This window comes from Hemiscyllium ocellatum, chromosome 25 (assembly GCF_020745735.1).
Source record: "Hemiscyllium ocellatum isolate sHemOce1 chromosome 25, sHemOce1.pat.X.cur, whole genome shotgun sequence".
NCBI lineage: Eukaryota > Metazoa > Chordata > Chondrichthyes > Orectolobiformes > Hemiscylliidae > Hemiscyllium > Hemiscyllium ocellatum.
In genome coordinates, this window is record NC_083425.1 from 38,320,996 (window position 1) to 38,345,114 (window position 24,119).

At 39.6% G+C, this 24,119-nt stretch overlaps 1 protein-coding gene across 2 annotated transcripts; it reads left to right on the forward strand.

The window, feature by feature from the left end:
• The first annotated feature begins 292 nt into the window (after nt 1–292).
• Nucleotides 293–23,628, forward strand: pmp22b (peripheral myelin protein 22b). Of its 2 annotated transcripts, none has more exons than XM_060844249.1 (5): nt 293–722; nt 2,190–2,296; nt 2,867–2,960; nt 7,776–7,916; nt 20,460–23,628. In XM_060844249.1, the coding sequence occupies exons 2-5, from the start codon at nt 2,219–2,221 to the stop codon at nt 20,624–20,626; spliced, it is 480 nt and encodes a 159-aa protein (XP_060700232.1). In that variant the 5' UTR covers nt 293–722; nt 2,190–2,218; the 3' UTR covers nt 20,627–23,628. The 2 variants fall into 2 exon arrangements, with proteins under 2 accessions (XP_060700232.1, XP_060700233.1); XM_060844250.1 differs by having other exon boundaries at nt 294–609.
• Nucleotides 23,629–24,119: the final 491 nt, after the last annotated feature.

The window sequence follows — 24,119 nt, forward strand, 5'->3', positions numbered from 1 at the left end:
ACTCGAGTGCAGACGAACCCCATCGGGAAATCACAAAGTCAGGAAAACTATGCAACAATAGCAAAGGATTTCCGAACGAGGAAAGGTCTAAAATGATATTGGGCAGATGCCAGTACAGATATCTCACAGCCAGTGCCCAGCACGACCCCGGGGGGGAAGCGTGCGGTTCGGAAGGTGCTGTGTGTGTGTGATGCGGTGGGGTGGGTCGCTGCAGGGATTTTGCATGGTTCGCCGTGCCGCCAGCCGCGAGCCTGGGGCTGGGCTTTGGAAGAGGCGACGGTGGGTCCGCGCCCGCAGTGCTGGCAGACTCAATAACCCACCCTCACCCTTCCCTGTCGCCTGTGTGTGGGCTTTGGCGGCAGACGAGCACCGGATTGGCGCTGATTGCTAACCTCGGACGGCCTTGTCCAGTCCGCTGGTCCCCCCACCCTCCGCCCCAGTGACAGCGGCCACACCCCAGCGCTGTGCGTAAAGAGGGCGTTGGTGTCTCTACTAAAGGACCTCATTTAGTACTTGCAGTTTCTTTGACGGGACTTAGCTGTTAACGTCAAGTGTTCCCTCTCTCACTCTCTGTCTGAGGTCGATTTGTGAAGGATATCTTGTCCAAGAGTAAGTTGGAGATCAGCTTTTCTTTTTTTGTTTCCCAACGACTGAAGGATTTGTCATTTTGTTTTCAAGCTTAAATTCGCTGAACTTTGACGGTGCAGCACAACTTGTCAGAAGTAAGTCTGGACTGAGCGGTGTTTACATGGAAACATGTTTACAAAGGCCCATGGTGTACTTCTATGTGAAAGTTGATTTATTTCTAAATTTGAGAGAGTTTTTTTTAAAACTTACAACGCATCTCAGAACGAGAAGGAAAACAATTACATTTCGTGGGGAAAGGCAAAGGATTTTTGTTTCAGGGAGATTTTGATGTTACTTTCGCGCCTTTTACAGCTCGACAAGGGGCGAAGATCTAGAGGAAACCGAAGTGTCTCCTTTCAAAAATCTCTTTATGTTTATCTGAAAATATTTTGTCCCAATATTCTTTTTTTTACTCTGAAAATATGTGAATACATTGCTGTTTCGTTTCAGGACGACAATGTGCCGCCCACCAGTGTAATCTGAAACAGTCTGTTAGATGTTGCTGTTTAGTCTAACCGCATATCCTAACATTTTTATTTAACGAATTTGGGTGGCTTGCTTTATTCTACAAATCGATGATTTATTTTAAGTGGCCACTGATTGGAGGGAGGGTGGGTGGTTGGGGGTTAAATGTTTCTGTTGAGCCTTGACTCTCTATAATTGGTTCAGATGCCTAGCTGTTTTAATCTACACCAAATGTTGGGTGTCAAAAAAAAAGCACGTTGCTGCCCCAGTCAATGGTGCCTTTGTGAGCAGCAGGCTGGCTTTGAGACTAATGAGGGAGAGGAAAAATACGGGCTGCAGATAGTAACATTACAGAATCCCATTTCCATCTGCCCCGTCGCTAATACTGAATGCATTGTTAACCATACAGCCGAAGACGGTTGATCCCTGGCTGACTATTCGCAAAGTCAATTTAAATATATCCTTTGGTTGCTTAATTCATTGAAATGTTAAATTAACGGAACAAATCTCCGTTCAAAATTTTATCTTTATAAAACAAAAAAAGTTCACTGCAATGTCAATGAACAAATTGCAGAAGAATGAATGAATATCTTAAGATGCTTCCAGTGTGTTGCATATTTTCCTTTTGGAACTCTGATATTTGGAGTCGCGAGTTGAAAAAGACGCTAATGCTCTGAAACCTTAAATGTGGAAATGGGTGAATAGAAAATGTGTAAGTTATTTTAAGATGGATAACCCGCCTCTCCAAGCACAGTATTCCCTTCGCGGTTGGCTTATTGCACGTGGAGGGCAAAGGCAAGAAAAAAACCTGGTTCATGAAGGTTTTGCCGCAGTGGGGACAGGAAAAAGAAATACAAGCGTAAAAATGAGGGAGTTCAGGTGGAGCTGCTCATTCAATGCGCTCTGTGTAACGGGACTCGCATGGTGTCAGGGAGGCGCCCTCTGCCGGCGCTGTCCTGCTGCCCCGCGGTACAGACACGCCCTGAGTTTAATAAGATCACTGCAGTGGAGAAAAAGCGCCAGAGATAGTCGCAACTCTTTTCAAGCAGTTCGCAGGCAACTTAACCTCCTCCTTTCTCTCTCTCTCTCTCTCTAAGTTTCCAAACTTGAAAAAAAAATCACCAAAATGATCGTGTTGTTGGCGGGTATCATTGTGCTGCATCTGGCCGTCCTGGTGTTGTTTCTCATTTCTACAGTTGTTAATGTGAGTACAACAGGCTGTTTAAGCAAAAAAAAGTAAACAGATCGCTGGGGTTTAGATTGACAGGGGTAATTTTTGGAAAATAAAAAAAATGCATCTTGGCTCCGCTACTCTTGCACCAATGTCCATCATTTAGCACTATAATAATTCTCATCCTCTGTAAGGTTCAATTTATTTTAATTTGGGAATATACTGCTCAGTTTTAGACTGGCTGGAACCTTGTTCGATTTGGTTTTTGTTAGAATCAAGTAAATTGTTTTTTTCAGTAGATGAATGCGTATAATTGGTGTTAAGAGTCACTGACAGGAGTATTTTACAAAGACATCTGGATTGCTTGTTGCAACAATATTGACACGGGTTCGAATGAATGGACCGCTGTTTTATATTAACAGTCGCTTTTGAGTAAACCTTGTAGACTTTGCAATAGAACAAAAAAAGCTTGAAGTTTAATTGGCTTTCCAGATGTTGATTTCAGATAATTTTACAGTTAAATTTACTGACTTTTTAAAATCATTGACAATGGCGTTTCACCTTTTGCAAACGATGTGTTTAATCTTTGTGTTTCTCTCGTAGTCTTGGTGGTACTTCAGTGATTCTAATAGTCTAGATATCTGGCAGAATTGTACATGGCTCGATTTCTGGAGTTGCGAGTCATATACCACGAACGGTTAGTATTTTCCCCTTGCCCCTCGTCCCCCCCGTTTACACTTTGCATGTTACTACTTTCGAGTAAATTGATCATTTTCGCTGTGTTTGCGGATACAGCAAAGGGTGCACAGATGTTTACACTGATCAGTGTGCTCTCTGAGCCAGCAGTTTTATTATTAAAACAACTCTCCGAACATCTCTCATTTTAAATGCATGAATGTGGGCGAGGTCCTGGAAAGTTGCGTAGACCGAGAGCACCTAGTGGACAAGCTGCAAAAGTACATTGGAAAGGGCCAGAGCAAGATCTTGGCAACATCACCTACTGCACAATCAGCATTTTGCAGCAATGGACTGGGCTGGGGATCGGCCATCAATTGCGCAACGTAGGCAGAAATTCCACATCCATTGAAGTCCACTCAAATTGAACTAATTTTGTTTTCTAACATGTTGCCTTTGTCACTTAACCAAGACTATTTAATATGATGATACAGAGGCATCTGCAATTTAATTTAAATATTTGTCCACCGGATAATGGCGCAGTCAATTTTACAGATTTGGATTCTTTCACAAAATTAGATAATTTTGGCAAGTGTTTACACATTTTTGTAAAAGTTTTTGTACAAGTTGACTTGTATACTTTTTTTTAATGGTTTGGCTATTGGAATTTGGTGAAGGGAGAATATTTAGAAAAAGCTTACAGCCAGATGAAAGTTTGCTGATTGTGGTGGTGGAAGTTGATATAAAAGACTTCTGTGGCACTTTCAACTACCTCAAATGATGCACTTTCGAATGTAAAAGCAGGGAATCATTAATCACTTTCTCCATCATTAAAAACAGGAGTGGCTTTGTGCTTATGGCTGTCACAGTCTCCTCCCATACAGCAGTAATTACATTTCAAGGACTTCATTCGTTGTAAATTCAAATTTAATGTCACTGACTAGTGCGCACAGTGGGTAGGGGGAATTGTGGGGAAGCTAATTCACTTGAACCTGATTTTAAACTCCATCTATAGGATATTGGATCAATTATTCTTGGCCCACTAAACTTTAAGGATGGAGTTTGTCCATCCTTTTTTTTTTCTTTTTTTTGGTTTGGTTTACTGTTCGAGAAAATGGCAAAGCTATTTTACTTTAGTATTAAATATTTTTCACAACACTCATTTAATTGAGTGCAGTCATGCCACAACCATTTGATCTGAAAATGAACCATGAAATTGCAAGTAATTTGTTTCAAAAGCTACTGTTAGCAGTATTATTTGTTTAGAGAAGCAATTCACAATACATGAAAAATATTTTGTGCAATTTAGCTACAATGCCTTTCCACACATTTTATTCTTCAGGCAGAGCAAATTTTCTAAACAAAAATCAATCTGGACCAGAGAAAGTTGAATAAATAAAAAACATGTAACTAATTTTGTGACAGTTTCTCAAAAACAGAGTTTGAAAAGACAGTTACTGGTTAGAGACAAATTTAGAAGCAGACAGTTGATCACTGTGTAGCCTCTAACAATGAATGCAACATTGATTCAGGAGGAATATAACATGGGATACCCAATCTGTAAAGAGAATGGTTTGAACTAGTTCAAATGGGAATTGGAATTTTAATGACAGTTGCAGTTTAGAGGAAATGGATGTGGTGCTGTTTTATGAACAGTGCAGTAAATAAACATTTACGGAGCTTGGGATTTTGGTGGGCCCTCGTTAAATATTTGTGATTGCCCTCTCTTAGATGTTTGCTAGCCATGAAGGAACAGTGTTCTTAGATTAGTTGTCTTGGTCAGAAGATCAACGACGTTACAGTTTCAACATAAAAAACTTTAGTGCAAAACAAGACATTTTCAGTTGGAGTAATACGAAATGCTGTACTGCGCATGTTTTTTGAAGGTAGATGACAGTTTGATTTTTCCCTTGCAAGTTGCTTAGCCAAGTTTCAGAAGGTACCAATGCCACAGTTAGAATATTTTTTTTCATATATAATTTACATCTTCAATAGCAAAATGAAAGATGGGAATTTCTGATTAATAGTTTCAAAATGCAGCGTTGACCATGGAAGTAGCAATGAAGTGATTTGAGCTGTAATACTGTGCAGAACAGTGTTGAAATTGGAAAGAGAAAAATTGAGGCAAATCAGGATGGTTAAACGCCAAACGTTTTTTGATGACATGGCAAACCTGGAGATTTGCATAGTTAAGCAAATATTCTGCTATAAGCAAATGTTCATGTAGATAATTTTCTACGGTTTTAGTTGTAAGTTCTAAGTGTTACTTGCTGCAGGCAACAGGATTCCATTGCCTGCCTACTATTCACATGGATAATAGAAATCTTGCATGCCATTCTGCAGGATGGTGGGAGGTACTATGACTGTTCCAGTTATTGTAGTGAGTAGACTGGCACAATCGGAGGTGGAAGTGGGAATCTGCTGTGACCTTTTAAAGAAGAGAAGCTTTTGTAGATCTCTGAAGTTGTAATAGCCTACCTAATGAAGGAGAAATTTCGAGCACTGGAAACACTAATCAGAAGGTGCTGATTTTAGAACAATGGCCCCCATCCATGTCTAAAGAGAAAGGGCGGGATGGGTGGGGAAATACCAGCTAACCAACTCGTCAGAATTAAACTGGAACATGACTTTGCTATCTGTTTTTGGACCCTGATAGATTTCATTCATTTTTCTAGTATTTCTACTTTCTGTGAAGATTATGCTTTTAACATTTTGTGAACAAGTCCTGAAAGCCCTATCTGAATAAAATGTTGATGTTCTAAAAGCAAGTTCTAATTTGCAGAAAGCGTTCTGCTGGTGATCAAGCACTTCATGTGCTTCCAACGTGTTACAGAATCTGAGGACTGTAGTATGTGCATTAATAACTTTACTACAGGCACAGAAATTAAACACATAGCTCAGTTGGTCAGGAGTTTCTTTAGTCAATGAGCAGTTTCACTGTAGCATTTTGTTACCATTTTTAATTATTGCCTTCATGCTGAAACTGAAGTCAGTAATAAAAGGACCGATTCAACATTATTATGATGTTTCCAACACTCATCCTTACAGCCCTACTGTGCAGAGCTGAAAACATTTACGGAATTTGTGTCCTCTAAAACCAGAGTACTAAAAGAAAATGGTAATTATAACTTCTCCCACACCACTTAAATAGGAATTAGCAATTACAGCAGAGGTATTTTCTCCAAAACAAACTTGGATTCCAATGCAACTTTATGCAAGTTTTGAGCCTCCACTTTACTAAACATCTTGGAGAACATCCTCCTTTCTTGTACAGAGCAAGCGCTGCCCACCCCTGCATGGCCCCACAGAATTGGACAAGTGCCAACCTTGGCCCATTGGTACTACTGTCAATTCTTTAACTAAAGGCCATGGCTATCTCTCTGGAAAGCCTGTACTACTGCTGTCTCTTGGATATAATTTTGCACAGGGACATTTTCTGCCCATTCACATTGTCCCATGAAGTCTTTTGCATCTATTTTGAGAAAATCAAAGTAGTTCCATTGATGTTCTCGCCAATATTTATCCTTCAATTAGAGTATCTGGTTATTGGGGCTGTTTTCACTGGAACATCGAAGGCTGTGGGGTGACCTCAGAGGTTTATTAACTCATGAGGAGTGTGGATAGGATATATAGACAAAGTTTTTTCCCTGGGGTGGGGGTGAGGGGTGAGGAGTTGGGGGGGAGGGGAGAAGAGGGAGTCCAGAATTAGATGGCATAGGTTTAAGGTGAGAAAGGAAAGATATAAAAGGGACCTAAGGGACAAGATTTTTTTTCATGCACAGGGTGATACGTGTATGGAATGAATTGCCAGAGGAAGTGGTGGAGACTGGTACAATTTAAAAGGTATTTGGATGGGTTATGAATAGAAAGGGTTTAGAGGGATCTGGGCCAAGAGCTGATAAATGAGATTAGATTTGGTTGGGATAACTGGTCGGCATAGACAAGTTGGACCAAAGGGTCTGTTTCTGTGCTGTGCATCTTTGACTCTTTATCTCATTGGTGTTTATTAAACATTGCAAATTTGCTGCAACATTTCCTAACTTTTGAAACAGTTAAATAATATCTTTCATTATCTAAATGAAGCTTTAGAACATCCTGATCTTGTGAGAAAAGTTACCTGAATCCAAGTTTGTTTTGGAGAAAATACCTCTGCTGTAATTGCTAATTCCTTATTTAAATGGTGTGGGGGAAGCTATAATTGCCATTTTCTTTTAGGACTCTGGTTTTAGAGGACACAGTAAAAACTTGTAAAGGAACACATGATGGGAGGTTAGCACCCGTTCTTGTAATCTCATTGGCGGGTGGTTGCACCTGATCTGTATTAACGGTGAGCCACGTCTACAACTTTAGCTCCCAGTCAAAGTTTCAAAAGCACTGAGGCAATTGGGAAGAAGCAGGAATCCAGGAATTGTCTTATTCTTTGTTCCTGGAAAAGAGAGCATTTTCTGGGAGAGTAAAGATCAGGAAAAATCACCATTCTGTATTTAGTTACTTGGCTGCCAGGCCGTCACTTGGACACAGGATTACAAATTAACAAAGATGTTCAGCATAGATTGCTTGACACTTCGTCTGTCTCAGAAACCGAACTAATGACCACTGTCAGTGTCAGAAAGGTACTTTATCCAGTTGTGGTGTGTAACATCATTTGTCGTTATCTTTTTGAGTGATTTAGTTTGTTCTAGCTATTTTATTGCATCCTCCGGTGGTGTTATTCATCCTTCTATTTAAATTAACAGTTACATTCAGTGCAGTGTTTTGCAGAACTGGCTCATGAAAGGAAACACAACTATAAGAAATCAATTTTGATTTATCACTGTCTCTTGTCCTGTGTTTTCAGAATGGCTGCAGGCTGTTCAGGCTATGATGGTTCTGTCAATCATCTTTAGCTTCTTGTCGCTGATCTTGTTCTTCTGCCAGTTGTTCACACTCCAGAAAGGTGGCCGCTTTTACCTCACTGGGATCTTCCAGCTACTTGCAGGTAAGTTTAAAAGTCAACATGTCTGTGAAAGAATGGTGAATAATTGAATCCATATGCTTCTGTCTTGCAAAATGAATATTTCTTTTGAGTTTGAGCTGGTTTGTCAATAATTACCATAATTTCCAAATTGTAACTTTGTGGACTGACAAAGCAGTCCTAATTTATTTCCACCCACATTTTTTTCTAAACTTCAGTTTCTATCTCTGATCAGTTTTCCTTGGCTGAGATAATCGGAGATGGGTGGGGAACTTAATGTTGAAAGCTTGTCATCGCATTATGATGTGATCAGAAGGTAGAAGGTTCCCTTCAATGTTGGTGCAGTGGAACTGGTTTAACTAGAATATTTTGGCTCTTTGTCATCATGGACAGCCTCTAAAGTTTTTACAAATATCTGACTCAGTCATGACGTAACTGGGCAACTTGCTTGGAGTGGAATCTTCTACTAACAGATTAACAGAATGGAAGTGACAAAAATAGCAAATCCATTGACTTATGTCCGTTACCATCATAATAGTATTGAGAACATTGTCCCATGTGTTATCACCCACTAGCAGCTGTGTAATTTCTGTACTCGGCATAGTACTCCACCTAATGGCAGAGAAAATATCTACAAAATTCATGTCTCAGTCTTTCAAAGAGGATCACAGTCCAAATGAACAGTGTCTGTGGCTTATCATCTCTTGAAACCTTCTATCCCATTTGAATGCTGCAATATTGCCCGAAATGAGGAATTTATTTAATTTTTAAGAATGCTTGCAGCAAATGGTAAAGGAACATTTAGGTGGCAATGATTACAACACAGTAGAGTTCCATGTCCAGATTGAAAGTGAGAAACAGTGGTCCAAACTAGTGCTTTAAACCAAAAATCAAGGTAACTGAGAGAATGAAGGCAGAGCTGGCTAATGTGAACTAGGGAGCTAGGTTTAAAAAGTAGGATATTAGAACTGCTGAAACAGACATTTTTAGGGAGATGTTTAATAATTCGCAAAGATTTATCCCAGTGCAATAAGGCTTTTTGAGAAGGTTGCATCATCTGTGGCTATACGTTTTTTGAAAAAAAACAAAGATAATGGTAGGTCAGAAGACGGCAGAATTTAAGAAACGTGACCAAAAAGACAAGATGGAATATAGAGTATGAGAAAAGTAGCTGATAACATAAAAACAAGTTGAAAGAGTTTTGTAAGTATTTGTTGTTGAGACTGTCACTTTTTTCTCATTTTTTGGCTTGAACTGAGGTACAATTGAGAGTTGAACAGCAGCTCCTTTCTTTTAAAAAGGAAAGGAGGGAACAAATGAATGATGATTGCTGTTGGGAACTGGACTGTTAATGCAGATTAATTATAGCTTGACACTAGATGAATCAGCACTGAAATGTTGTGCTAGTTGGATGTTAAATTAATCAATCAAGGGGTGACTCATGCTGGTCAGTCACCCATTTGAGAATGTTGAAAAGGAGAGAGAAAACAGTGAACTGGCTCAGACTGGTTTTTGGGCAGAAGCCGTTTTGCTTTGGAAACTGTTAGACTGGTCTGGGATTTGGTTTTGCACTCTAGGTATTTATTTTTGGAAATTCTGAGAAAAATGCCCAGTGTGTAAGAAATAAGTTTTTAAAAGTCCCCAGAGATCTACAGAAATTAGATCCCCAACAGTGTGGAAACAGGCACTTCAGCCCAAACAGTCCACACCAACTCTCCGAAGAGTAACCCACCCAGACCCATTTCCCTCTGACTAACACTATGTGCAATTTAACATGGCCAGTTCACCTGACCTGCACATCTTTGAAGGAAACCAGAGTACCCAGAGGAAACCCACGCAGACACGAGGATAATGTGCAAACTCCACGCAGATAGTCGCCCAAGGCTGGAATCGAACCTGGGACCCTGGTGCTATGAGGCAGCAGTGCTAACTGCTATGTCATCCTGCTGCCCCATAGTTTGTATTGACCAGTGACTCCTGAATTCAAGCAAGATATACAATCCTACATGCCTATACTAAATCAATCAAGGAATTTCAAAAAAAGCCTGCTATTCACCATTTGAAATGGTTATCAAATTGAAAAATTACAATTCCTTGCTTTTTTAATTTATCGCTTAATTGGATCTGTCTGTTGATATGAGTGTGCAGGTTCATATTAAGAAGACTGGGCTAAAATTATTGATATTAATTAGGCTGCCTTGTCATTTATCGGTGTTCTGCTAATGCTGCATTAGAACTGTGAAAATAATTTATTAATAAACTTGTTGTCCAAGATCTCTTATTGATGATGTCAGGTTAAGATCAACTGAGTAATTTTGAAGGACATTGAATATTTTAATTTCATGGCATTGCCAATCCAGTGATAGGAAGGCTGATTTGGTTTGGCTTGGGTCATGACATTGAATAGAAAGAGTTCAAGTTTTACAGAGATTCTGGGGAATTGATGATAGAAAACAAAAGTGGCAGAGGCTTCAAAGAAGTAGTGTCGACAACGTAGAAGACTTCAAATCTTCCAAAGGTCATAGAATGAGGTTATAGAGAATCATCTTGGAAGCAATCGCCATCACCAGGGGAAAAAGTGCTAAAAAAACTACTGAACGTAAAATCTTTTAAATCCCTAGTGGTGAAGTCCTGCATTCTCTGATCTTAATTAGGGGTGGCGCTGATGGTCAATATGTCATTTATCTTCCAGAATTCCTTAGATTCTGGTAGGATCCCAAGGTATTGGAAATTGGCAAATGTAAAGTTGTCATAGCCTTACTATACCATAGGGCTGCTGTCTCATTAGAGAGAGATGATTAGTGATGGTTGGACGTGAGACTCCGTACATCTCCAGGCAATGGGAGAGTTTGAGAAGGAGAGTCTTTCATGGCAAACTCTGCCAGTGTGGGGATTGACCCCCATGCTGTTGGTGTCACTTCACATTGCAAACCAGCTGACCGAGACCATCCCTAACACACATGCACACACTCTCCAAATGTTACTTTAGTAAAGAAAAGGTGGGTGCGAGGAAGAGCAGATAAGCAGGAAATCCTAGGCCAGTCCTGCTGACATTTGTCACAGTGAAAGTGCTTGACTCCATTATTGAGGATATTATTGGATCTTAAAGCAATGATTTTATCAGGCTGAGCCAACATGGCTTTGAAAAAAGAGAATTGTATTTAATGAAGGGGTTTTCTGATGAAACAACATCTAGAAGTGAACTGTTAGATATGGTTCACTTGGAGTTTTGAAGGCATTTGATAAGATGTTGCGTCAAAGACTGCTACATAAGAAAGCATGTGATGAAGCAGTAACATTTTAGCATAGATGGAAAGATTTCTTAGTTAAGAAAAGTAGAGGAGGGATAAATGGGAGTTTCTTGGGTTGACAGACAGTCACTGTTGGACTGCTACAGGAATCCGTGCAATGTTCTCAACTGTTTACAGTCAATGCCAGTGATCCAGATGAGGGATGGTAGCTGACTTTGTTGCTGATACTGTGTATAGATGAGAAAATAAGTCCTCAAGAGGAGGTAGAGTTTGTAAGGCAGCACGTAATTCAGAAGGCAAATGAAATGTTGGCATTTATTCCAAGAGGAGTGGAATGGAAATCAGAAGCTTTCTGCTACAGGAATTTTACAACTGGAGTACAGTGTACAGTTTGGAACTGCTCAGTTGTAAAAATGATTGCTTTCAAAGCATTTCGGGAAGGCTCACTCAGCTCATTCCTGGAATAAAAGGATTATCTTAGGAAGAGCTGTTGAGCAGATTAGGTGTATATCAGTTGGAGTTTTGAAGAATGAAAGTTGATTTTACCAAAATGTGTAAGATCTTGACAGATCTGAATAGGCTGGATACTTGCAAAATGTTTTCACTTGTGGGGAGGACTTAGATTAGGGAGATGGAGTTGAAAATTAGAAGGAGAAAGTGATGAAGAGCTTATGCTTGAAATGTTGACACTTCTGCTCAGATACTGCCTAACTGGCTGTGCTTTTCCAGCACCACACCTTTTGACTTCTAAAGATTAGGAAGGCTCTTTTTCAAGTCCAAGATCAAGAGGACTTTGTTTTTCTTTTGAGTCATTCAGTGAAAGGGATTCTCTATCCAGAAGGTATTGATGGCAGGGTTTTTAACTTATTCAAGCTTGAATTGTACTTCTGTTAGAGAATAAGAGAATTAATGATTATGGGATGGAGGAGTGTGCAGATAGACAAACTTAATGCTCCTATGTTTCAAAGTGTCTGATCAGCGTGATTAGTCCACTGCTTGATTTTTATAAAGAAAGCCTTCCTGGAATCTAACTTAGTATAGTTAAGAAAATTGAAAACAATCTCCTGCTATCCAAATCCTCAATTATCTCCAATGGACACGTTCTAGTGCCTCCCTTGTTTGATAACCATACACCAGGAACTAAGCTGTCAATGTTAGATTATATTTGAAGTGAAAGGAACAGTTTTGTTTTCCTATTGTATGCTTTCCCATAATGTTACTATTATTACAAGCTGAAAAATGTATACATTGCAATTTTGGCCTAGGCACATGCTGTAGACTGCTGCTAGGATAATTAATGTTCGATCAGAAAGTTAAATGTAGTTTTTGACGTTTAAAAGTGCCATTTTAGATAATTAATGGCTGTGAGTCTGAGTATTTAAAAATTTGTGAACATCATTTCTGTGCAACCAATAATAAAAAATGCCGCTCATTTTGAACGTCAAGTCAACAATTTCATGTCTACCATTGCACGATCTTGGAATATTATGAAGTTATGATTGACAACTAGGATGCAGCATTGAATGAGTGCAGATCAGTTCACTAAATCTTGAAAGAAAATATTCCTTAGACAGCAGAAAAATCCAGTTTGGATAGAACACCAGCAAACTGAATGTGGCTCCTGTACATTCTGATCAACATACATATTGAACTCTGTTACATTTAATTGGACCAGCTCTGGTCATTCTTTATACATATATATTGCTCTGGCTGATTGCCATTTCTTTAATTAAACACAATGCATATGTATTGAATTTTTTTGAAAAGATCCTTAAAGGTAAGAAACTATTCAATGTTGAGGCTGTGGTATGAGCAGTGTTTTCATTAGTTGAAACTGGCATTTAAGATTGAAGCCTAGTCAATAACATTGCTATTAATAACGTGTCAATAGAATCATCCATATGCAAATTAAACCAGCTGATGTCATAAAAGACTGAAGTTTTGAATCTGTAAACCTAGCTAGGCTAGCTCTGAATGATCATTCCTTTTTAAAGTTATAATTTCCAACCAGAAAATTCATTGAATGAACCTTTATCTTGTTGGATAGCAAAAGGTCAGGAAGAATTGCTTTAAGTAATTCATATTCTGCTGTAAGGGAATTTGACTTGTTTGTTTGTAAACATTAGAGCAGCAGTTGTCTACATTGATTGTTTTTAATATTATTTGCCAATATGAAGGGATTTCAGGCAGTGGCCGGATATTTCCTTTATCTCTACCATTCACAAGGTGGATAGTTGGGCATTATCATATATCTTTGTTCCTAAAGGTGAATGTATATTTTGGATGTACCTCTTCAGTGTATTTGGCTAATGTTATATCTTCACTGGAAGAGGAGATTCTTTGAAATTCATAATATCTTGGTCTTTTGATTCAGAAACTACCATGTTGTTGCTGTATTCGAGGTGAAATAATGCACCTTCTGTTTTCATTAGAAGTAGAGGTAAACCGGATCATAGTAACTGTGCAGCAATGTAGAGTCTAAACTCCAAAACAAGCTCTAGCCCAAAAGTACAAGTTATTGAAAGTAGATAGAGTTGCTACAACATGAAAATTTATTTATTAATTGATTATCAAACTGTCTGTGTAGCTATGTTTGCTTTCACTAATGAAATGCACTCAGTTTATTTAATAGGTGGAATGCAATTATTCTTGGCCAGTTGCTTTTGTTGTGGCTTCTTCTGAGATACACTTGGTTTAATTTGTTTGTCAGTTGAATCATATCTGGGCTTAAGCTTGATATTGGCAGCTTTTTAACACACCAGGCTGGAATAGAAACTTGCCGTTGCTTATAGTTTCAGCAGGATAGCTTCAGCACCCTGTTGTGTAGACTTTGTACATAACAACAAGAACTTGCGCTTAAAAGCTCCTATAGACAAATGTCTGAAGGCACTTCAGAGGAGTGTTATTTGACATTAATCACCTGAAACAAAATTTCTAGGTCACATTAAAAGCACAATGGAAATGCTTTTCAAATAATTATTTTGTATTTATCTTCCAATTTACCTGCCTCAATTTAACAAACAATTTGTTAAGTCATTGTTGAGAAAGCACTATGGATTAGTTTGAGGGTAGCAGGAGAGTGTGAAATAAATTAGCTTATTGCTGAGATAAAATAATAAATTATGTTGCTTTAACAAAATTTACCTGAAGTCCTGATTTGAAATGAGCATTGTATTTGACAGCTGTACTTTTAAGCTAAAGACTGACCACTGAATTAAATTGGAGTTAGTGCAGGACGCTCAATATTCTTACATTGGTTGATGATCCTGAGTGTTAGGTAAGCACAATGGAAATGGGTTTCAGATGTTGAATTCCATAAATGACCAGCACTCTTGAAAGACCCACTTGGCGATGTGCAAACAAAAGTTACAATTTTTGTTTTTTGGCAGGCGATTGTGGCAAACTTGGCTGATTGAGAATGTGCCTGGATAATTAATGGCTTGCCATTATGATATCTGTAGTGATTTGTAATGTGGTCAGCCAGATGGACTTCATTAGAATGTGTTCTCGAATTAGAGCAAGTTGGTTGGACCAGGTGAACTGTCCTAATCAGGGAGCCCTGGCTAACAGATATTAACAGGAATGTCAGACATTCTGCTCACTGAGCTGAGCTGGCTCCAGGGAAGCCAGACCAGTGTCAAATATTATACATGTGGAAATAAAGATGACAGGACACTGACTTCTGATGTTATTTCAGTGATGAGAGAAAAAAATATGCACCTGAAGAAATTTGATCACAGAGACTTCTTTGAATTGGAGTAAACATTTCTGGCATAATGCCATTTTTTGGGGAAGCTTGACTCATTCAATCCTGCCATCGAAGACTGGGCCCAAGATGTGGGAAGAGGGCATGACTTTTTTTTTCTGCGCAAATGACCTTTGGGCAGATTAAAAGCAATGCATAATTCTCCTGAGCTTGTGGGCCCACACCTTCTTTTTCAGTCATTGGGAGCCTAATATTTTCCAAGGCACCAGATACTAAAACCCTTCAAGACTTAATGGATTTGATTAAGGAATATTATAACCCCAAGCCACCTTTAATTTTGAGACACTATTGATTTTACTTGGCTGTCCAAGAACCGGGAATCCAAGTCAGGATTTTTGAGGCTAAGATGACTGGCAGAGGCATGTGATTTTGGTTTAACCTTTAATGAGATGTTGCGAGATAGTGTTTGGTATGTGGGATCAGTGATGTAACCAGGCAAAATACCTACTAGCTGAAGCCCAATGGGACTTCAAATGGGCTCTACAACTGGTTTTATCATGGGAAAATGTAGTAGGTGGAGTTTTATGTTATAGGGCCGATGGAAGTGGACACCCTTATCAGCTAAACTGAGCTTGGGACACCACTTGAGTGAAAGCAACTACACAGCTACACCCAGGACATGTCTAGAACCGAGGGATTCTAGGTGAACTCACAGCAAAACCCAAAATATCAAAGCCAAGCCTTGGCCAAATGGTTAAAGGTTTCTTCAGAATCTGGGGTGGCAAACCATTGTAGTTGCTGCCAGTATGCAGACTCTCAATGGCAAAAGAGTTCTCCAAGCTGGAGTTGAATAAGAGAACTCATATAGACCAGTATCCAGGAGTGTGCACAAGTTGATACCAGTGCGGGTATCAGTGATTGCAGAACTAATCTTTGACAAAATTTGCTCTGGGCTCCAACACTTCAGTTTGTGTAAGACCTCTGCTTGGCTGAGAACCTATACCAAGGAATCTGAAGGGTATAACTTTGGAATTGGTCTCATAAGAAGCAGCTGGTTGAGTTACTACTAATTGTGGTGAAAGGCTTGGGCCCAAACCTGATGGGGTGAAATGGTTTGAGAAAGATTCACCTAGATTGACTCAACATTGTTTGATGAGAAAATGGCTGCCTGAGTGACATCCTAATTAAATACCAGTAAGTTTTTCTGGAAGGTTTAGGAATTATGAAAGGAGCCAAGGCCACATTACATGTTGATCAGGAAGCAGTTCCACAAGTCTTCAAGGCCTGCCAAATATTTTTGCTTGCCAGGCAAAAGTCGAGGCAGAAATCAAGAGGCTGGAGAGCGAATGAATCATCAAGCCAATACAGTTTGGCGAATGGATAGCACTAATTGATTGGACCAATTGTGAAGCCCAGTGGATTGGTTCACCTTTGTGGGGATTTTAAACAATTTGGCAAACTGTTTTTCACAGCTGGATAAATACCTAATCCCTTGCATAGAGGATTTCAACACAAAGTTGGGGGTGGGGGAGCTGTCTTCACAAAGCTGGGGAAGAACTATGGGTACCTGCAACTGTGGTTGGATGATAATTCCCAGAAGTATGTTCCAGTTAATAACCACAAGTGCTTGTACCATTATAAGAGACTGCCATTTGGAGTATCATCAGCCTGTGCCTTTTTTCAGTGGATGATGGAGAGCATTTTATAAGGTCTGCCCCACGTTACCATTTATCTGGATGACATTCTAATAACAGGGAAGAATAATGAAGAGTACTTGGGGAACTTGGGCATAGTCCTTAGGTATTTCTCCAAGGTGGGTGTATGCCTTAGAAAGGAAGAATGTGTGTTCCAGGCACCCTAAGAGATCTAGAGTGGACAAGACTTGATTACAGGTGTTGGAAGAGAAAGTGAGGGTGATCAAAGGTGCCCTGACTCCCATGTCTGTATTGGAGTTTGGGTCTTTCCTTGAATTGGTGAATTATTATGGGAAGTTCATACAAAACCTGGTCTCCATTCTGGTACCCTTATACTCACTATTGAAAAAGGGTCTGCCTTAGAAATGGACTTGTAGTCATTAGGAGTTGAAGTAGCTATTGTTGTGTAAGGCATTGGTGTAGTATGATCCCAAGCAAGATCTAGTGCTATATGCTATGCCTCCCTGTCCAGCATCAGAATACTGTTGGCTCACAGATGGCCCAATGGAGAGAAGCACTCAATAGCATATGCATCCTGGACTTTGGCTCTTTTGTGTGAGGAAGTTCAACCAGTAATGTTAACAGATGTAAATTTGTAAGAGTAACAGAACACAATTCCCTACTAGGGTGACTCCTCAAGGACACGGCAGTGCCGTCCAGAGCTTCAGGATGAATTCAGCTGTGGCCTGTCATTCTAATTCCATACAATTCTGAGCTGGAACACCATCCGGGAGGCCAAGTGGGAAATGTGGGTGCCTGAAGCTGCCTCCCACTGGATACACCACCGAAGGGGCTATTCTGGTTTTAAACTTTCTGGGCACCCTTCTAGTCATCACTATTAAAATGTGGCTGTGGACACCAAAATATCCCATCCTGGCAAAACTAAAACAGCTGGTGGTACTGGGGGAAACATATGGCTGTCACAATCGGAATTGAAACTTTTCTGTACCTAGTGAGACCAGATCACTGTGGAGGAAGGCATTATATTATGTGGAGTAAGTGTGTTGTGCTGGGCAACGGTCACTGCCAGGTACTGGCTGAACTCCTCCACGGGTTTCCAAAATGAACATGCTGGTGAGAGGTTATGTCTGGTGGCCAGGATGGAATGCAGACATAGCATTGGTGGGACAGTGCCCAGAGTGCCAACAAGGGCAAAGATTAATGCCAGCAGCTTCCTCACATTCGTGTGCGTGGCCAGGCAAACCCTGGACTCAGTTAAATGCTGGCCTTTCATGAGCAAAACGTTCTTCGTCACTGTGGACACCCACTCAGTGTTTGGACATACAGAGAGTTCATTCGTCAAACACAGGGACAACAATGGAGAAACTGCAAGTAACCTTAGCAATACATGGACTCCTGGAAGTGTTCATCACAGACAGCAGGCCATCATTTACCAACAGGGTCTTCAAGTATTTTAAGTTAAATAGCATTTGGTACTGAAGGACAGCTCCATACCATCAAATGGTTTGGCAGAAAGAAACTTTGAAGGCAGCCTTAAAGAAACAGCCTACAGCTTCGCTTGGTACCACTCTGTCCCGGTTCCTACTTGATTATTGGGCCACCCTTTGTGCAGCTACAGGGATCGCTCTAGCAAAGTTGCTAATGGGGAGAGACTCTGCACCAGATTAAATCTGAGCTTCCCAGACCTGGGGGAGGAGTGTGAAACCGCATCAAGAACACCAGTTCTGGACACCAGATGCCTGTGAATGAGTGAGACTGTTTGTTTGTTTACTTTAGGGGATAAAGTTTGGTGCTAAAACCACAAATGATCTTGCATGGGTAAGAGGTATGGTCATCGCGAGGTCAGGTCCCGTGACATACAAAGTTTGGGTCAGTGAGGCAGTCCTGAACAAGCATGTGGGCCACCTGAAAGCTGCAAACAGCAGGAGCACAATGTTCCTGGCCCCTCCGAGCAGCTGGAAAGGCTGTGGGAACTGGGAGCTCTCCATCCTCCATCTTGCATCAAAGAAACCTCAGACTCTGAGATTGACACGGTGGATGTCACTGCATCAGTGCCTTTACTGCCTGAAGAAGAGGATGAATTTCTTTCCAAGGTGAAAGATGTTGTGAAACTTGAAAGGGTTCAGAAAAGATTTACAACCTTGCCAACATCCTTGGAGGATCTTGAGCTAAAGGGAGAGGCTGAATAGGCTGGGGCTGTTTTCCTTGGAGTGTCGGAGGCTATGGGGTAACCTTACAAAGATGTATAAGATAATGAGGGGCATGGATAGGATAAATAGATAAAGTCTCTTCCCTGGGATGGGGAGAACAGAAAAAGAGGGCATAGATTTAGGGTGAGAGGAAAGATGAGACCCAAGAGGCAATTTTTTTCATGCAGAGGATAGTACGTATATGGAATGAGCTGCCAGAGGAAGTGGTGGAGGCTGGTCCAACAGCAGCATTTAAAAGGCATCTGGATGGGTATATGAATAGGAAGGGTTTGGTGGAATATGGGTTAGGTGCTGACAGGTGGGATTAGATTGGGTTGGGATATCTGGTTGGCATGGATGGGTTGGACCGAAGGGTCTGTTTCCATGCTGTACATCTGTCACTCTTTGCTCTGGGTGCAAGAGGCCGACTATGATTCGCTATCCAGTACCCGTACCTGGAGGAACCAGACCTCGTGCAACAGCACCCAGAAGACACTACAAGAAAGAACAGGCCTACGTCCCTGGACTTAGAGGAAAGGATATAGTGATTGTAACTAGGTCAGCCAGGTGGATCTCCGATTCAGTTCCCTGCCAGAGGCTGTTAACCTGGTCCAATCAGGGACCTTTGGCTGATTCTGACACAGGAGACCTGGCTCTGAGAAAGCCAGACTAGAGTCCAGTACTGCATATGTAAATAAAGGGTGACTTGGCAATGAAATGCCAGCCTCTAGAGTTATTTCAAGATCAGTGAGCTGATTGAATTCAGGTCAAGCATAACTAATTGGAGAAATGTCATTGATTTTAGCTGTGGTGCAGTCCAGTCTTGATTTTGTATTTGGAAATCCTAATTAGAATTTATTTTTAACGGTTGTTTAGTTCTTGTATTTGCTTCCTACTCTTAAAGACTATTTGCCCAAGAAAGCCACTTGGAGATTTGTTGACAGGGGACTATAGTGAATCTGTAAAAACTCCTGAAGTAAGGACTTCTGGAATAAATGTTGATTGCTGATGTGTACAGAGCTGTCAAAGGCAAATGTTTTGGTACTTTCTCTTTCTCACAACATCACATGTTCTGAGAACTATTTTCATCTGTTTACAGACCTACAGGAATTTTGTAGAGTGACAACACTGAATTAAACCTTTTGCTATGTTTAGACTGTGTAATTTACAGCAGTATAGTTCCTAATTTACATTGCAATTCTAGTCCTTCCAGTTAGCAGCCAGCCTGAGAAACCTGCTCTGCTGGGATCTCCTAACTTCAAAGAGTACCCCTCAAACTGATTAAAATTTTCATGTTTTAGTGTCTGCTTGGAACAGTTAGACTATACAGAACAAGTTAATACTTAAAGGTTTTTGGGTGGTTTCAAAATCTAATTAAACATTGAACTGTACTGCACATTTGTTTTACATTACTGAGTGTAAAATCAAAGCATTGCGATAGGACCCTGTTCACAAAGAGAGCCTAACTAGAATCCCGTGAGCTAATGCTGCAACCAGTCCATGAGGGAAGGGGGAGATTTAACCTCCTATTGAAAAAAATAAGCAGTTTGACCCTACAACCAGTTTTAAACAAATGGTACTTTTTTGTTTTGAAGTCAACAGAGTAATATCGAATGGTGAATCAGGGTGCTGCAGTACTACACAGTTGCTAGGACTGTAGTGTTCGTATTTGTATAATCTGTTATCAAATGTGCTTTGATTTTATCTTGAGATTTACACAATCTTGTGAATTGCATTAAAAACAAAGCTTTGTGGTGCTTTTGCAGGTATTTGTGTGATGAGTGGAGCCGCAATATATACTGTGCAGTACCCACACATTCATGGTGAACGCTACAGTGGCAGCTACGGATTTGCCTACATTTTGGCATGGATTGCTTTCCCTCTGGCTTTGTGCAGTGGAATCATCTACGTCATTCTAAGAAAACGTGAATAACCTGCCGTAGATCATAACAATCGATGTTTGCCTTCTTTAGAGGAATAAAAGAAACATTACTGTTTTAATTTGAAGATGTATATAGTATCTATGGTTTAAAACCTATTTATAACACTTTTTACACATGTACATAGTATTGTTTGCTTTTTTGACTGAAGCTCTATTTTGCAAGCTAATTATAAGTGCCTACAGAACATTCATTTTTAACAGTTTATTAAAAAGAAATTTTGCTGAAGCCAAATTCTGCAATAAAATTTTATTTTGAATAGAATGTTAACCAAAGCGCATGTACAAATTATAGCTAGTAGTGTTTTAAAGTGGTGCAGCTTGTACAAATAAATTTGCTAATAGCTGACCCAAGTTTGAATAGTTTACTCATGTAGATATAAAACATTTACAATTTTCAATGGTGCTATGTATTTACCATTCCTTGTGATGATAACCTATAGCAATCTCCCTCACTGGAGAGTTACTATTTGCAAGAAGGTAAAATAAATGCTTTAATTCTATGGATTTACTTTGTCTAAATATTTCTGTATGAAAGGAGGTTTTGCTTTAGCATTGTGGAGGTTTGAAAGTTAGTGTAAGCTAGGGACAGTAGTATTAGGAAGGGTGTGAGAGGTGATTTGAATGCCCACAATAGGACACTGCCCAACAGAATGAGGCTACAGTTGTTTTGTCTTCCCATTTTATATACAGTGTTTTGCTCTTGTTCCTGATTTGTGACCTTTCCCTTTTTCACACATGTTTTTTCCCCTACCTACCTTGGTCATGCTAACTGTGACTTCAGTTTCTTTTGGGGCTGTAAAGTTATACTAGTGGGAAGGTGTAATGCCTCAAAGTTCAGCTTTTAGCTGTTTTTGTTGTATGGAGTCTTGAGGGCTCCCCATTGCCCAACATTGGGAATAGCAATCACCATCAGCTCTGTTTCACAAATGGATGGAGTGGGCAGTGGACAACAACAAATGTGTTGGGCGCATGATATTGCCATCACCACCATCATACTAAGGACAATCCCAAGCTACAGAAATCAAACCTGTGCCCCAGAATCAATTTTCTATGTTCCCTTTCTCGAATGCAAGGGTGTTGTCTTACTCTAGATATATTTTTATCGTTCTTCATTCATCAACTTATAGTATAGCTGAAGATGTCAGAAAACTAGTATTGATAGGCTTTGTTTTAACGGTTGAAAGCATGCTAGAAATTGTAATTTAAGATCTTAGTATGCCCCACTAAATATAAATGTAATGTTTGGAACTAACAGTATGTACAGTTGCTGGAAATGTATTTTAAAAATGCTAATGTATCATTGTATTGACAGTGTTCTGTCACGAGCAGTTATAAAAATACAAAAGGGGACCACAAATAAGACACGTAAATGGGAAATATTTTTAAAAGGAAATCCAACAATGTTTTCTACATTGAAGTAACAATGTATTTTTGGTTCATTAGTAACATTTTTCATTGTTTGAAAGAACAGTAATGATTACCATGCAATAACAACAATTAAACTGGTTAATATTCTAACTACATCTGTAGTACCCATTTCATGAGCATCCTTCCTGACTTGAGGCCTCCAAACAAAATTTTAATTTTTTATATGGTGTCTGTCAGCTGGGTATTTGGCTTCCTTGGCTTGTGCACATTTAAGACCGATGTTTTCTGGAAAATTTGGTTTTATGTCTAATTGACTTTTTATGCCTCTGTTTTTTTGATGATACCATTTTCATTAGCCTTTTTAGGGACTGAAGTAGGTTCGTGTTTTCAGAATTGCTTTTTTCCCCAGTGATCTGCACAAAAAGTGGGATCTTAAATGTTTTGTTAGTGGTGTGAAAAGGTAATGCATGCTTCAACAAGCTTAAAATAAAATAGTCTGTGGCTCTTGTTGAGATAGCTAAGATTTTCAGCCATGCAATGATGTATGAGCTTTGCTGTTTTAAAGCTGCAGGCCCTTTCTAATGTGGCAATGGTAATTATTAATGGAAGTTCATTACTAATGACAACAGTGGTATCTTGTAAGGGAAACAAAAGTATTGTGTAAAGTGAAGTGGTTTTCAAGAAAACCAATTTTCGCAGCAGGAAAGATGCCTCACCTTTTTTCCTTTTATAAATAGCTGCTAAGGTTTGTCTTCTGCTAACAATACCCATCTTTCTTGGACAGATGCTAACTGCACGAGTTCCAGATGTCAATACATCAGTAACTCACTGAAAACACTGTTACTGCCTGGAAAAACTTGGTTAAAATACAGCGTGCGACAGTGGGATGCTTGAAAAGTTGAGGACAGTAACGTTTTCAACTTGTTTTTTTTTCTCCCCTGCTCCATGGCTGTGTTGAAACATAAAAATTTAGAACTGGAAACGGAGTTAGCTGAGTATTACTCTAATATGGCTGAGTATTACTCCAAATAACTGTAGAGAGAAAAGCCCCACTGCAGATTTTTGAATGATGTTCCAGAAAGCTGAGTTATACTTCAAGTGATCGAGTGAGTATTGTTTGTTTCCAAGACATCAGCCCCACTGCAGCTTTCAGCAGAATATTTATTACTTTACTATACAAGAAGTAAAATTATACCGTACAGGCTAGTGTGGTTCAATGCCACTACCCGATGCCAAAGTTAACCACTGTTTAGAAGGAGTTGTTGAATAAACAAAGTCTGGCACTATGCAAAAAAAAAGGAACTGATGTACTTATGGCTATATAGGCCTTTGATCTAATATGAAACATAGGTTACTAAATTTATTATCCCTTTGATGAAATCTGTTCTTGTTTACATAGTAAAGTATAATGAAGTATGATATAGTACTAGTCCTACTTGCACAGACTGCTCCTGCAGATTTCTCTGTTACTGCCATCCAGTGAAATCTGCAGAAAGGTTTTGTGGGGGAATTGTATTTGATATGCTAACAATAAAAATGCCTTATTGCGTGTAAGTACAGTCAGATGTGTTTGATGTACTTGAATAATGATGAAAATAAATAATACTGGCTTATCTGTGCAACAAGTGGTCCTTTGTTACTATGTTACCAACTCACAAAAGTTCAAGATTTTAAAAAGGATTGCATACAGACTAGAATCCTTTTCAAGTCAAAAAAGTAGATGCTGACATTGAACTTTCTGCTACTGATGCTTCACAGGCAGGTGTATATTTCAGCTTGGTGATATCAATGATTTCTACCAGTTATGGTGTAGTGGAGCATTAAAGTTTTCTCAACTAATGTTCAAGTTTTGGAAACCACCAAACCTAATCCTGAGTGAAGACGTGATCCATGCAAATAGCCTAATCTCTAACCATACTCAGTCCAAAACTAGAATCTGCTGAAGTGATTTCATGGTTAAAAATAAATTGCTTACTATAGTGTTGAACATTTGACTGACATTGCGCAAATGTATTTTCAACCCCGTCTCCTACATTTACAGTTATAGATGTGCATGGTAGTTAACTTTAGCTGTCATAGATGCACTATAAGTTCTCCATGCTTCTGGATATGAAGT